This window comes from Phyllobates terribilis, unplaced genomic scaffold (genome assembly GCF_046119375.1).
Source record: "Phyllobates terribilis strain yellow unplaced genomic scaffold, ASM4611937v1 Scaffold_7__3_contigs__length_470593459, whole genome shotgun sequence".
In the NCBI taxonomy this organism is placed as follows: Eukaryota; Metazoa; Chordata; class Amphibia; order Anura; family Dendrobatidae; genus Phyllobates; species Phyllobates terribilis.
Genome location: NW_027362767.1, coordinates 65,573,589 through 65,588,076, shown reverse-complemented (window position 1 = coordinate 65,588,076; position 14,488 = coordinate 65,573,589). Strand labels below are relative to the sequence as shown.

Here is a 14,488-nt window from a genome sequence, read left to right as displayed (position 1 = left end):
GGATGTTCGCAATAAGGCCGAATGTGCAATAACCTCTCATCTTCTGCGGAGTTCAGATAATCCGACTCTTAAAGGGAACCTGCCAGCCTCGTTTTACATATGGAAATAAAGGGGCGTATCAGTGCACTGGGGACAAAAAAAATCGGTCCTTGTGCATTGATATCTGATATCTTCTAAGCTAAATCTCTCAAGAATGGCACATCCAATTAATATTAAATAAGTAAATGAGGGGACAAGTACCCACAAAACTACAGTCATAGCCGAAAGTGTTGGCACCCTTGAAATTGTTCCAGAAAATGAAGTATTTCTCCCAGAAAATTATTGCAGTTACACATATTTTGTTATAAGCATGTTTATTTCCTGTATGTGTATTAGAACAACACGCAAAAAGAGAAAAAAAAGGCAAATTGGACATAATTTCACACACAACCCCAAAAATGGGCCGGACAAAATTGTTGCCACCTGGGTAAATAACTTTGTTTCAAGCATGTGATGCTCTTTCAAACTCACCCGTGGCAAGTAACAGGAGTGGGCAATATGAAAAATCACACCTGAAACCAGATAAAAAGGGGAGAAGTTGACTTCTTTCTATTGTGTGTCTGTGTGTGCCACACTAAGCATGGAGAACAGAAAGAGGAGAAGAGAACTGTCTGAGGACTGTATACCACTACTTCCATATGTACAAATGTGCTGACAGGTTTACTAAACATCTTACTCTGTTTGTAGGAGGTGCTGCAGGAGGAGGATATTCACAAGTTATTCCAATGGAAGAGGTAAGTCCGAATTCTAGCTTTCCAAAATGATTCTTCCACTTGTTTTTAGATGTATTTGTCAGTAAATATTGCAGCCTAGTCTTATTTAAGGAGATCCACTGTTTTTCTAAAAAAATAATTGCGTTACTTTCAAACTTATGAATGTAAAGTGTCATGCTAGGTACAGGAAGAAACCAGCATATGTCGATGGGAAAAGGGGGGAAGCCCAGCAACAAGGGAAAGGGGGAGTGAAAACCCCTAAGCAGATCTAACAACACCCTGACTCCCCTATCGTCCCTAAATAGGTTCCGCACCTGTCGCCAAGCAGGGTACTTTAGCCCTGACTGACCCTAGAGCTAGGCCCTAGGTAGGGAGGGGGAGGGGTGAGCACTAGTCAGCCCCACTGCAACTAAAGACAAACCAGGGAAACAGACAAGGGGAAACACTTAGCTTTGAGAAGACACCAGAGAGATCACGACTACAATCCACAAAGGAACTCCAAGAAGAATCCAGCCAATCGCCAGAACTCCAGACCTGAACAGAGGATTTTACAGAGGATTTTACTCTCACCAGCGACTCTCTGGAGAAACTGAGTGTATTTAAATATCCAGCAAGGGTGTGTTAATTAGCAGCAGAAGGTGGAGATCATGAAAGGATCAAGAAGGTATCTGCAAGGCCAACCGCAGCGACCTTCTACAGCCAGATCCAGAATGACTGTCTGTCCAACCTGACACACCCATAACATAAAGTTAAAGTGGTTTTCCAGGCACACAGATTATTAGAGCATTGTAAAGCCTGTGAGAAATGAAGAAACTTTAATAATTTACTCGCTGTTAGAATTCTGCTCTGTGACTGAGCTATCACATCTGGCTCTTTACTTCCTGTTACAGTCCGTTATAAGTACAGAGACTTCCTGTTTGAACTGTTGCCTGCTAGTCAAACAGAAGGCGGGGCTCAGCCAGCAACTGTTAGAGCAGTAAACTAAGGACAGTGATGTCATGGGGGCGCAAGTTTTACAGGGTGTGCAGAACCCATAGAGGCAGTGCGGACTCCACAGAGCACAAGTAATCCTATAAAATATTAACTTTGGCCAGAGGTGGAAGTGCTGGGAATTCCAGATTATTATAATACATGAATATATTTATATGACTCCTTACTCCTTTTACAGTATTCTGAATCTGTGTGGTGTCAGGGTTAGCACATGTAACATGGTTGCCTGCAGGATAGTCTCAGGTCTGTACACTCTAGGAGTCTTAAGAGAGAGAAACTGTGCAGGCAACTATTTATCCATCTTGAGACTGTATAGGAGTCTCAGGATGGTGCTTTGAAGATGGAGTGAGGGTGGGAGTGTGTGAGCTGTGGGACAGATAAAGCTCTGCGAATTGTAGTTTAGAGGAACAGAGGGAAGGCTCATTAACAGAACAGAATGTGCTTGAAAAAAACCCTTTTAAAAAGGGCTTTCCTAAATATTAATTTATTCTGTTAGATCTCACAAAATGTATCAAGTTTTTAATTCTAATCATTTTAAGAAAGAGCCACTTCAAGCTAAGGACTAGAAAATTATCTTCAAGGGGTTTTCCAGCTTGGTAAGTGATGGCATATCATTTGAAAATGCTGTCACTTAAAGAGAATGTCCACTACTTTACCATTGATGGCCTATCCTTATGATAGGTCATCAATTGTAAAGTAGTTCACATCCTGTATAATGATCCCTGGTGGTCTAATCTCTGGGATCCCCACCAATCATGATATTATGAGAGGGTGTAGCTCACAGGATCCTCTGGGGCGTGTTTTTATGTTCTGCATAATTACCCTATGAGCCACGCCCCCTTGTAAAGACCTTAAAAATTATTACTAAATAAAAAAGTCCATATCTCTGGAACCGTATGGCGGATTAAAAAATAAATGTAATACTTTTGGCAGCAGTGGGAATAAAATAAAAGCACAAACTGGACACTTCTGACTTGGCGACGGGTCCTCTTTAAAGGGATATTCCCACCTCACTAAGTGGTATGTGGTGGTTCTCTATCCACTTACCTCTCCCCACATGGCGCAAAGTAGATCTCCCAGATCCTCGGAGTCTAGAATTATAATTAAAGCTTTTCTGAACTACATCATAAGATGAGAAATAGTAAAATAGTGACTTCATAGGAAATCGTATAAATTGGAATAATATGTTAGCTGGTATTGTGCAGCTGTTCTAGTGAAATGACAGCCCCGCTCCTATGATTACCAGTCTAGACTGTGACATAGCTGCTTTCATTGCACGAATATTAGAGGGTGTTTTCTGTGACATTTAATATTTTCTGTGTTAGAGTGAACCTCACTCACTGTGTTTTAATTCCAGTTTAACCTCCATCTCACTGGGGACATACACGCCATAACAGCTGCTAACAACCTAGTGGCGGCTGCCATTGATGCGCGGATCTTCCATGAACTGACACAGTCTGACAAGGTGAGAACTTGTCCTGCCACCAAGTAAAATGACACCCTAGCTGCCATCATTATCTGTGTGCTAGGTGCTGAAACCCTCCAACTACCTCCTAAGGTGAACTCTGGGCACAGGGGATAAAGATATTCAACTAAATCTATTATAAATCCAATGTTCTGTTGCATCCACTGTGAAATCTGCTGCAAATGAGCTCCTGGAACTTGTAGATTTGTGGCAGAAATCAGAATGGATTTCATTCCTCTACATTATTGGGAATGTGTTATCAGCAAATGACCTATTGATTAAATCTGGCTTCTATGGTAAATGTTTTTTTTTTATATTTTTTTCATATCGTTATCTGTACTTAAAAAAAAAAATAAATCTGATTTCAGGTAATTGGTTAAATTAAATTTTTACCTAATTACTAGGTCTAATATTAGACTCTTTCTTCCTTCTTTTTCATTTGGACATTACCAGCAATAGACTGACTCATACACTATCTGTTTAGAAATATAAACTGGGCATGCTATAATCTTGGCAAAAGTCAGTGTGAAGGGAGGAGGTGAGCTGTGACATCTCCTATTTTGAGTGGTGGATCCTGTGTTATCTACTGTATATAGAGGTGTTATCAGTCATTGTACAGGAGGAGGAGGTGAGCTGTGACATCACCTATTGTGAATGCTGAATCTTGTGTTATCTACTGTATATAGAGGTGTTCTCAGTTACTATAAGCCTGTCTGTGATGACAATGAGACTACTGAAAAGTGATCTATATAGAAAATAAGTGGCCTGGTGACCAGTGTGGAAGTTGCAAAATTCCAGTTTTTTTTTTTGTTTAACATAAAAATCTGATTGAACTCTATTCTGAACATGCACGTGGATGGCAGGTGTGTGTGCATGGGGTGGCCTCGAGAGCTGAGCCCGCGTCATACATGACGAGTGCCTACTGTGTTTAATTATATTCTTAGATTTTACTTTACACAGGCCTGGCCTAGTCACCATTCATTCTAACAAGTCACCGTTAATATCCTCCAGGCGCTGTACAACCGTCTTGTCCCTTCCAGTAATGGAGTGCGCAGATTCTCAGATATTCAACTCAGAAGGCTTAAGGTGAGTCGGCCACTTTAAGGAACACAATAGAAGATTTGTTTGCAACTTAAATTCCTTAAATTTATTTTTTTCCCTTCTTTTCTTTCTTTATGTCTTCCTTCTTTTCTTTCTTTTTTATTTTCCTTTCTTTTCTTTGCTTTTCCTTCTTTTCCTTCCGTTTTTTTTCTTTCTTTTCTTTCCTTCTATTTTTTTCCCTTTTTCCTTCTTTTCCTTTCTTTTTTTTTTCTTCCTTTCTTGTTCTTGCTTTTCCCTTTCTTGCTTTTCCTTCTTTTCTTCCTGCTTTTCCTTCTTTTCATTTTTCTACTTTTTTCCTTTTCTCCTCTTTACTTTCTTTTTTTCCCCCTTTCTTTCTTTTTTTTTCCTTTCTTCCTTCTCTTCGAAGCTGTCATCTCTGCTGGCATACCTGTTTTAGCAAAAACTTTGTATTTTCCATGAAATAACAATTCTGTAGCATTTTTCCGTTGAACTATTCATTTTTGTGTTCCTCTGTAATTCCTCCTGGAAATGTGTGACTGAATTGACAACTGGGGACTAGCATTCTCCTTGTCACAGGTGTATGTCCCTGATCAGTCCGGCTCTGGCCTTTTGGTGCTGACATTGCAGGTACACTCCTCGATAACTACCGGAATGCTTTGGGACCTGTTCATATTTGCGTTGGAGTCTCTGTTGCAAATTCCTTTTAGTTGTGTTTTATAGCGGTACAAGCGGTCACCATGATTGAACCTGACAGCCGGACCCCATTATCATTTATGCTCACTTATTGCAGACAAAAGCTAGAGCTTCCCCCCCTCATTAGTTGCTATGGGCACCAGCACCTTTCCCTTGTTCAGACTTTGCACCCCCACAGATTAACATCATTACTTTCCTATATTTATAGTAAACTCATCCTTCGCTCAGTATTGATGCTGCAGCTATTTCTGAGCAGTTTGTGTTGTCGTTTGTCTTTCTAGGAACCTGCTTTTTGGCATTGTTGCAATGTTTTCAATATGTTCTTGTTTCCTAGTAACACTTGCGCTGGATTAGTAGCAGCGTGTCTTGGCACATTGATGATGAGCGGAGTGGTTGGAACGATTCTTTACAGAGAGCAGACGTCATGGGTGTATAGTATGTGGGCATCTGGGAAATAGAGCTGCAGTAAAACAGTTGCCCATAGCAACCATCTACCTTTATTGTCCTGCACTGAGAACTTCATTGGTTGCTATGGGCAACTGCTCCTGTGTTTCATAGCCCCGGGTTTTAGGCTCAAGGCCTACATTTACAGCTCCCTATTGTATATTTATCAGTCACTTTACCAGCGATGTCTCATAAACGTTCCTTATAATTCAGTGAATTTCTGTTGCTTTTATCCAATTTGCTTTGACTCATTGTTAGTTTGACGCATTCGATAAATTGCTGTTTCTAGGCAACTTGATATTGTGTTCATTGTGGAAATGTACGAAATTCCCAGTTTACATAAAATATTGAGAATATATCCCCCTGTAGTTCTCAGGGCAGTGGCTTTGGATTTTTGATATAACCAGGCATTATTGTGAATATTAAATATTTTCCTATGGGGGGATGAAAGTTGGCAAAAATCCAACATGATCTGATCATTTTTGCTGCGGTCAGAACTTTTTGAAATGTATAAATGAGCCTGGAGTCACAGTAATGTCAGCGGGTCGCCATGGCAGCCTGAAGCCTGCTGAAAAGTCCCAGTTGCCGCCTTCTTTGCACCCCGTCTTCTTTGCTGGACTTTAATAGACTGTAATTTTCACTATATACTGTGATACCATAGTAATGCAGTATGTAAGACAAGCGATCATGAAATCACAGGTTCATATTCATGGGGGGACTAAAATGAAAAAAAAAAAATCTAAAAAAAGAGCCATGAAGCTTTAAATCGCCCCCTATTTTCAGTTAAAAAATAAAGAAATAAAACATTTTATAATTTTCTATAAAAGTGTGATCTATTAAAATATAAGATTAACTGATATGTTAAAAGCCAGAATGGCTAATCTCTGGTCGCCACACTTCTCGCCCAGAAAAAAAAAAAAGCAATAAAAAAATATGAATATAATAATGGTATCAGTTCAAAAATCCATGCAAAACCAGTACTTCATAAAGGTCCATCGACGGAGAAATAAAAGTTACGGATCTCAGAAAGTCGTGACACTGACACAATTTTTTTAAATTTTCCCCCCAAATTCCAATTTTTTGGCCACTAAAATGTCTAAAAATATATATGCAAGTTTATCGCCATAATCATAGTGACCTGGAAAATCACATTGTCTGTTCAATTTTGTAGATGGAAGTATAAAAAAGTTACAACTTTTAGAAGAAGGGTAGGAAAAAAACCGAAAGCACAAAAATGAAAAATTGCCCAGTCGGGAAAGTGTTAAAGGGATAGTCCGGCTGAATATTTTTTTTTATTTATTTTTTATTTAATACTATAAGAAAAAAGCGAAGAATTGATTAAAAAATAAAAAGCAATGCGCACCTTCTGCTTTTTCCCCACCATTCTCTATTTCCGGTTGCAGTGATGACATCCCGACTCGGGGACATGAGACCGCTACAAGCAAATGATTGGCTGCAGCTGTCACACGTCCTTGAGTTCGGACATCATTGCTGCAGCAGGAAGCAGAAATCCGCTTGGAATGTGGGAACAGGAACTAAAAAAGAGTTTTGCGACCTAAGCACTACTTCTTTTATTCATTTAATCCATTCTGTGCCTTTTAGTGAAAAAGTTTTACATGCTTAAAAAGAGATTGCACAGGATTATCAAAAATATGGCTATTTTATATTTTATTTAAAAAAATAAAACAGTGCCACCCTTTTGTAGGCAGGTTGTATCTGGTACTGCAGTTCTATTCACTTCAGTGAAGCCCAGCTGCAATATCAGCTCAACCCACAATAAAGCAGAGAGGACTTTCCAAAAGGAGAATAATGCAGAATATGCCCCCCTGGTCCTCCCTGACGGGGGAGGACTATGCAGTAAATTAGTTTACAAGACAAAGCCATTTCTTTGCCTGTGTTCTCACACGCACTCCGCCGACTCCACGACCAACCTGAGGAGACAAATTCTATCCTATTTTGGAAATGTTTCCATAGCAACATAAAAATACTTATTTCCTCCATATATGGATATTTCCTAGTGCTTTTGAAATATCAGGACCGGCCATGATGGATAGTTTGCAGGTAGAAGTAGAATGAAAGCCGCCATAGAAACATTGAGATCTTTCTTTTTTGTTTGCGCTGTATGTATTACGTATTGTCATATCTTCTCTATGTTGTATGTCTTTTCATCTATCTAGTTATTCTCAGGCCATTCCATCCTTCCATCTTAAGTATCTATCTTTAGATGATCTGTTTCTATATTTTATCTATCTGATGTATCTTTCTATCTGTAATATATGTATCTTTTATTTCTATTCTATCACATATCTATCTACATACAGTTGTGCTCAAAGTGTACATACCCCTGCAGAATTTTTGCTTTCTTGGCCTTGTTTCAGAGAATATGAATGATAACAAAAAAACTTTTTCTCCACTCATGGTTATTGGTTGGGTGAAGCCATTTATTGTCAAACTCCTGTGTTTTCTCTTTTTAAATCTTAATGACAACCAAAAACATCCAAATGACCCTGATCAAAAGTTCACATACCCCAGTTCTTAATACCGTGTATTGCCCCCTCTAACATCAATGACAGCTTGAAGTCTTTTGTGGTAGTTGTGGATGAGGTTCTTTATTTTCTCAGATGGTAAAGCTGCCCATTCTTCTTGGCAAAAAGCCTCCAGTTCCTGTAAATTCCTGGGCTGTCTAGCATGAACTGCGCACTTGAGATGTCCCCAGAGTGGCTCAATGATATTGAGGTCAGGAGACGGAGATGGCCACTCCAAAACCTTCACTTTGTTCTGCTGTAGCCAATGACACGTCGACTTGGCCTTGTGTTTTGGATCGTTGTCATGTTGGAATGTCCAAGTACGTCCCATGCGCAGCTTCCAGGCTGATGAGTGAAAATTTGCCTCCAGTGTTTGCTGATAACGTGCTGCATTCATCTTTCCTTCAACTTCTACCAAGTCTCCTGTGCCTTTGTAGCTCACACATCCCCAAAACATCAGCGATCCACCTCCGTGCTTTACTGTAGGAATGGTGTTCCTTTCATCATAGGCCTTGTTGACCTCTCTCCAAATGTAACGTTTATGACCTCTCTCCAACCAATAACCATGAGTGGAGAAAAAGTTTTTTTGTTATCCTTCATATTCTCTGAAACAAGGCCGGGGGTATGTAAACTTTTGATCACAACTGTATCTAAAGTGGAAAAAGGAGGCAGCACAGCAGCAAGGCTTGAGAAAGGGTCTCAGTAGAACTAAAACGTCGCCATTATGGGCTCTTAAATAGCACAAGTTTTTGCAATTTTTCAAACTGGTGTGCGGCCTCCTTATTTTCATGTTATATTGAAGGTTTGGTCCTTGCCTGGGAGGCTCTTCACCCTGACTCTTTGCTGGTGCTGCTCCTGTTTTGTTTTTATCTCTATATCTATCTATATCTCTTATCGATCTATGTATCTGTATTCAACCTATCTAGTGCATCTACCGTGTATTTAAAAGTTTTTTTCTGTTTCATATCTGTGTACTGTATATCTAATCTATCTCTCTTTAGCTATCTTTTCATATAAATTTTTCCATCTTTCTTTCTAATCTATATATCTATTATCTATATTCATTTTTTCTTCTTAAATCTATCTATCTATCTATCTATCTATCTATCTATCCCATATCTATCTCTATCCATCCATCCATGCATCCATTTATCTATCTATGTATCTATCTTTCCAAAGTCTATATGTTTCTTTGGACAGTCCCTCCTTATTAGTAGAGTCTCTTCCTGATAATTTGATTACAGTCCTGCTGGTTTCCCACTGATCATCTGTTATCTGTTTAGAAACCTGACAGTATGTGTGCATTACAATAGGACAGGTGCACAATACCTGACAGGTACCGATAGACATGATACCACGTACTCTCCTCCGCATGCTGAAATAAGCACGGCCACAATACAATTACAGGAGAAATTAAGCATTACACAGCGACCATTGGGTTATCTGTATAATGCCGGACAGGCCGGCTCCTCCAGAGCGAGAGACGCTCCTTGTAACCGCTCTCCAGCCTAACTAGAGGACCCAATCTATTAAATCAGAATTTTTTAATGGTGTATATGAATATTACTTTTCTTAACCCAGAGAGCCCCTTTAATAGAGTTTGTCAAGGATAGAAGTCGGTGGGGGTCACGCAGATCCTACCACAGTTACCAGTTTGTCACAGATGACACCGGAGAGATTACACAGATCCTACCGCTGCCACCAGTTGTCAGGGAGCCGTAACTCGGCTGCCTCCAATCGTCAGAACAATTACGCAATTGGCTGATGAGCGATGGACAAGGCCGCGGCTACTTTCACTATAAGGCCGGTTATTGGGGAGCTAACATTGAGCGTATGATATATACACCTCCGATTCCAGTTCATGGACACTAATATATATATATATATATATATATATATATATATATATATATATATATATATATATATATATATATATATATATATATATATATATATATATATACATACAGTACAGACCAAAAGTTTGGACACACCTCATTTAAAGATTTTTCTGTATTTTCATGACTTTGAAAATTGTACATTCACACTGAAGGCCTCAAAACTATGAATTAACACATGTGGAATTATATATTTAACAAAAAAGTGTGAAACAACTGAAAATATGTCTTATATTCTAGGTTCTTCAAAGTATACACCGTTTGCTTTGATGACTGCTTTGCACACTCTTGGCATTCTCTTGATGAGCTTCAAGAGGTAGTCACCGGAAATGGTCTTCCTACAATCTTGAAGGAGTTCCCAGAGATGCTTAGCACTTGTTGGCCCTTTTGCCTTCACTCTGCGGTCCAGCTCACCCCAAACCATCTCGATTGGGTTCAGGTCTGGTGACTGTGGAGGCCAGGTCATCTGGCGTAGCACCCCATCACTCCCCTTCTTGGTCAAAAAGCCCTTACACACCCTGGAGGTGTGTTTGGGGTCATTGTCCTGTTGAAAAATAAATGATGGTCCAACATCATTTGAACGCAAACCGGATGGAATAGCATGCCGCTGCAAGATGCTGTGGTAGCCATGCTGGTTCAGTATGCCTTCAATTTTGAATAATTCCCCAATAGTGTCACCAGCAAAGCACCCCCACACCATCACACCTCCTCCTCCATGCTTCACGTGGGAACCAGGCATGTAGAGTCCATCCGTTCTCCTTTTCTGCGTCGCACAAAGACACAGTGATTGGAATCAAAGATCTCAAATTTGGACTCATCAGACCAAAGCACAGATTTCCACTGGTCTAATGTCCATTCCTTGTGTTCTTTAGCCCAAACAAGTCTCTTCTGCTTGTTGCCTGTCCTTAGCAGTGGTTTCCTAGCAACTATTTTACCATGAATTCCTGCTGCACAAAGTCTCCTCTTAACAGTTGTTGAAGAGATGTGTCTGCTGCTAGAACTCTGTGTGGCATTGACCTGGTCTCTAATCTGAGCTGCTGTTAACCTGCAATTTCTGAGGCTGGTGACTCGGATAAACTTATCCTCAGAAGCAGAGGTGACTCTTGGTCTTCCTTTCTTGGGGCGTTCCTCTTGTGAGCCAGTTTCTTTGTAGCGCTTGATGTTTTTTGCAACTGCACTTGGGGACACTTTCAAAGTTTGCCCAATTTTTCGGACTGACTGACCTTCATTTCTTAAAGTAATGATGGCCACTCGTTTTTCTTTACTTAGCTGCTTTTTTCTTGCCATAATACAAATTCTAACAGTCTATTCAGTAGGACTATCAGCTGTGTGTCCACCTGTCTTCTACACAACACAACTGACGGTCCCAACCCCATTTATAAGGCAAGAAATCCCACTTATTAAACCTGACCGGGCACACCTGTGAAGTGAAAACCATTTCTGGTGACTACCTCTTGAAGCTCATCAAGAGAATGCCAAGAGTGTGCAAAGCAGTCATCAAAGCAAAAGGTGGCTACTTTGAAGAACCTAGAATATAAGACATATTTTCAGTTGTTTCACACTTTTTTGTTAAGCATATAATTCCACATGTGTTAATTCATAGTTTTGATGCCTTTAGTGTGAATGTACAATTTTCAAAGTCATGAAAATACAGAAAAATCTTTAAATGAGACGGTGTGTCCAAACTTTTGGCCTGTACTGTATGTGTGTGTGTATATATATATATATATATATATATATATATATATATATATATATATATATATATATATATATATATATATATATATATATATATATATATATATATATATATATATATACACATACACACACATACACATACACACACACACACACACACACACACACACACACACACACACACCCCGGTACGGTCACCTCACAATGACAAAAAATGAAACCACTACTAGCTGCCACCACCAATCGTTTATACAGACTGATTGGACACCCATTACCGGTAGCGTATGCCTTCAGGGGTACGGTTTACAGAGCAAGAGGCGCGGAGCTATTAAATTTAATCCGGAAAGGTAGGCAGTGTTTATAAAAAAAAAAAATATACAAAGATGATACAAAATGGGAAAAAAACAATACGGTATATACAATTACATGGAGTAAGGAATAATGAAAGAGAATTACTAAACCTGATGTTGCAGGAATGGCTGTTATCTTTATGGAGGGAAGCACTCCGATTGGGAAAAATGAATCCTCTCACATCGAACTGTGTCTTCCAGAATGAACAAAGACAAGCACCCAAACTCTGATTTTTATTAGTTCAAGGCTATGCCCACATACCCCCCTTGATGAGCTCACATGGGGGCTGGTTGTTGGATCTGCTAGGTCTTTCAGAATTCCATGAGATCCCTAACTTTACAGGATATCTTCACCCCTGGAGTTCCCAGGTGGTAGATATTGTTGTCATGTTTCTTATCGCGATTTTGTCTGTCTATAAAGATGAAACGTGGCATGGATAGCACCATCCATCTGTTCGTTATTAAGTTGAAGGGGTTAGAATGGCCTTACGGTGATTTGAGTGAGTGCGTTATGTTCGTCCCTTTGCAATGACGGCAAAAATATATCTCCCATAAATATCGGATCAATGCAAAATATTTATCACTGACCACTGGCTCCAAAAGGTCTAAGAAGAAGATTCTTTGATGGCAAGAAGCTCTATCCCTGGGGAAGGTACTTCCCCGCCTCTGCGTAAACAGATCTCAGTTTTGTTGTCTTCTTCCCAGCAAATCTCCCTGCTACAATTATCTGGTCACTACAGGAGGCCCCTACTTCAATGGAGATGGAACTGTCAGCTCACTTTCTCTTCCCTAGTTATGATTAGTTTCTCTCTTCCCAGCTATAATTAATCCCATATGTTCAATGTGGGGTCCTACTTCAGTGAAGGTTGAAGTGTTAGTTCTGTCTCTCCCCCCATATGTTCAATGTGAGGGGGACATGTCCCCTCTCTGGAGATGTCTGTATGGATTTAAATTTTTCTCTACGACAGTTATTTAGGAGATCTGAACTTATCTGGTGACATAAATTATCTCTGACTTGTAAATCGGGTCCCATCTGCTTCCTGATTCTCCATGCTGCGGAAGTTTGCACAAAAAATGTATTATCAAGGTCTTGAATATATTGCATCTGTTTCTCTCCTTACCTAATTGCAGCCTCCTTCATGGTATACGGAGCATTTGTGATCTTAAAATAAACTGAAATTTTTTTAGCAACAGAAGGAAAATGAGAAAACCTGTCCAATTTCTGCAGTATTCTCTCAGTAGATTAAGTTCATGTTGGATAGGATACAACTAGTAGTCCATTAATGACGGCAGATGTACAGTATTAGAAAAACATGTAGTCTTCCTTCCAGAAACAGCTCCACAACTTTCCTTGGGTTGTGTCTGGTATTGCAGCATAGCTCCATGCAAGTGAATAGTTTTGAGCTGCACTACCACGCACCACCTGGGAACACGTGTGGCGCTGTTTTTGGAAGGAAGCTGCCATGTTTTTCTATTCCTGTGTTTAAGAAGCAGGATTTCTCATAGAATGAGGCCACCGCTGTGCTGGGAACATCTGGTCATCGACTTCAGCGAAACAAAATGTACCATCGTGGTGTAATAGGTAATCAAATCAGGAAACAGGATGATTTCATTGTTCTGCTGTAACTTCATTTGTACAGAGACTGGGCATCGAGAAAACCGACCCCACCGCGCTGACCGAAGAAGAAATCACCAAGTTTGTAAGACTTAATATCGACCCAGACACTATTACTTGGCAAAGAGGTAGGTGTGCGAGGGTTAATAGAAGGCATCAACAAATAATTGCGATTTTTATTTTTTTTTAATCATTTTAGAATATGCTTTTTCGTAGATTAAATTTAGAGGTTTGCTTAACCTTTTCACTGCCTGGGGTTTCGGGTCACTTAATGAAGCACTCCTCCTCGCATCAAAGTTTTTATTCACTTACTATATTGCAGTCATCATATTATATTGCGCTTGCAATTGCTCATTTTGCCTTTCTACCCAGTTAATTCTTCCTTTTTCCCTTACGTCTATGACATCACGTGATTTAAAACTAACTGGCTGAATCCTTCTAAGCTCTAGGTAGGAACAGGAGGTCAATTTTCCCTGCACGAGTCATCATTAGAACTTCAATTCTACATCACAAAGTCCCATGCAGAGGAGGTGGAGTGGAACGGCTTGGTCAGGGTCTGAAAAGGGGGTGGAGGTGGGCTGCCAGGGACTTTTGCAGTGATGACTCATGCAGGGAATGCAGTGATGACTCATGCAGGGAAAAGCGACTTCCTATGAGGTGATGTTATAGACCTAATTGGAAAGAGTAGGGACGACCTGAACTTTATTCCAGAGTTCGGTTTGGGTAACAGAACTGTAGACCAACTTGAACCAGAACCCAAACCCCATTTAAATCAATGGGGACCAGAACTTTTGAGATGGAAAATCTTTCCTTCTCTCTCTCTCTCTCTGTCCCCATCTCTCTTTCTCTCTCTGTCCCCATCTCTCTTTCTCTCTCTGTCCCCATCTCTCTTTCTCTCTCTGTCCCCATCTCTCTTTCTCTCTCTGTCCCCATCTCTCTTTCTCTCTCTGTCCCCATCTCTCTTTCTCTCTCTGTCCCCATCTCTCT

The 14,488-nt window shown here is 40.0% G+C and overlaps 1 protein-coding gene across 2 annotated transcripts in view; it reads left to right on the top strand.

The window, feature by feature from the left end:
- The window catches only part of MTHFD1 (methylenetetrahydrofolate dehydrogenase, cyclohydrolase and formyltetrahydrofolate synthetase 1), a 77,540-nt gene that overhangs the window by 17,529 nt on the left and 45,523 nt on the right, over positions 1 to 14,488 (top strand). For both annotated transcript variants that reach the window (XM_073638677.1, XM_073638678.1), the window contains exons 13-16: positions 727 to 773; positions 3,100 to 3,207; positions 4,219 to 4,293; positions 13,527 to 13,629. In XM_073638677.1, the coding sequence (XP_073494778.1) occupies positions 727 to 773; positions 3,100 to 3,207; positions 4,219 to 4,293; positions 13,527 to 13,629 (333 nt within the window). The remainder of the gene's footprint in view (positions 1 to 726; positions 774 to 3,099; positions 3,208 to 4,218; positions 4,294 to 13,526; positions 13,630 to 14,488) is intronic.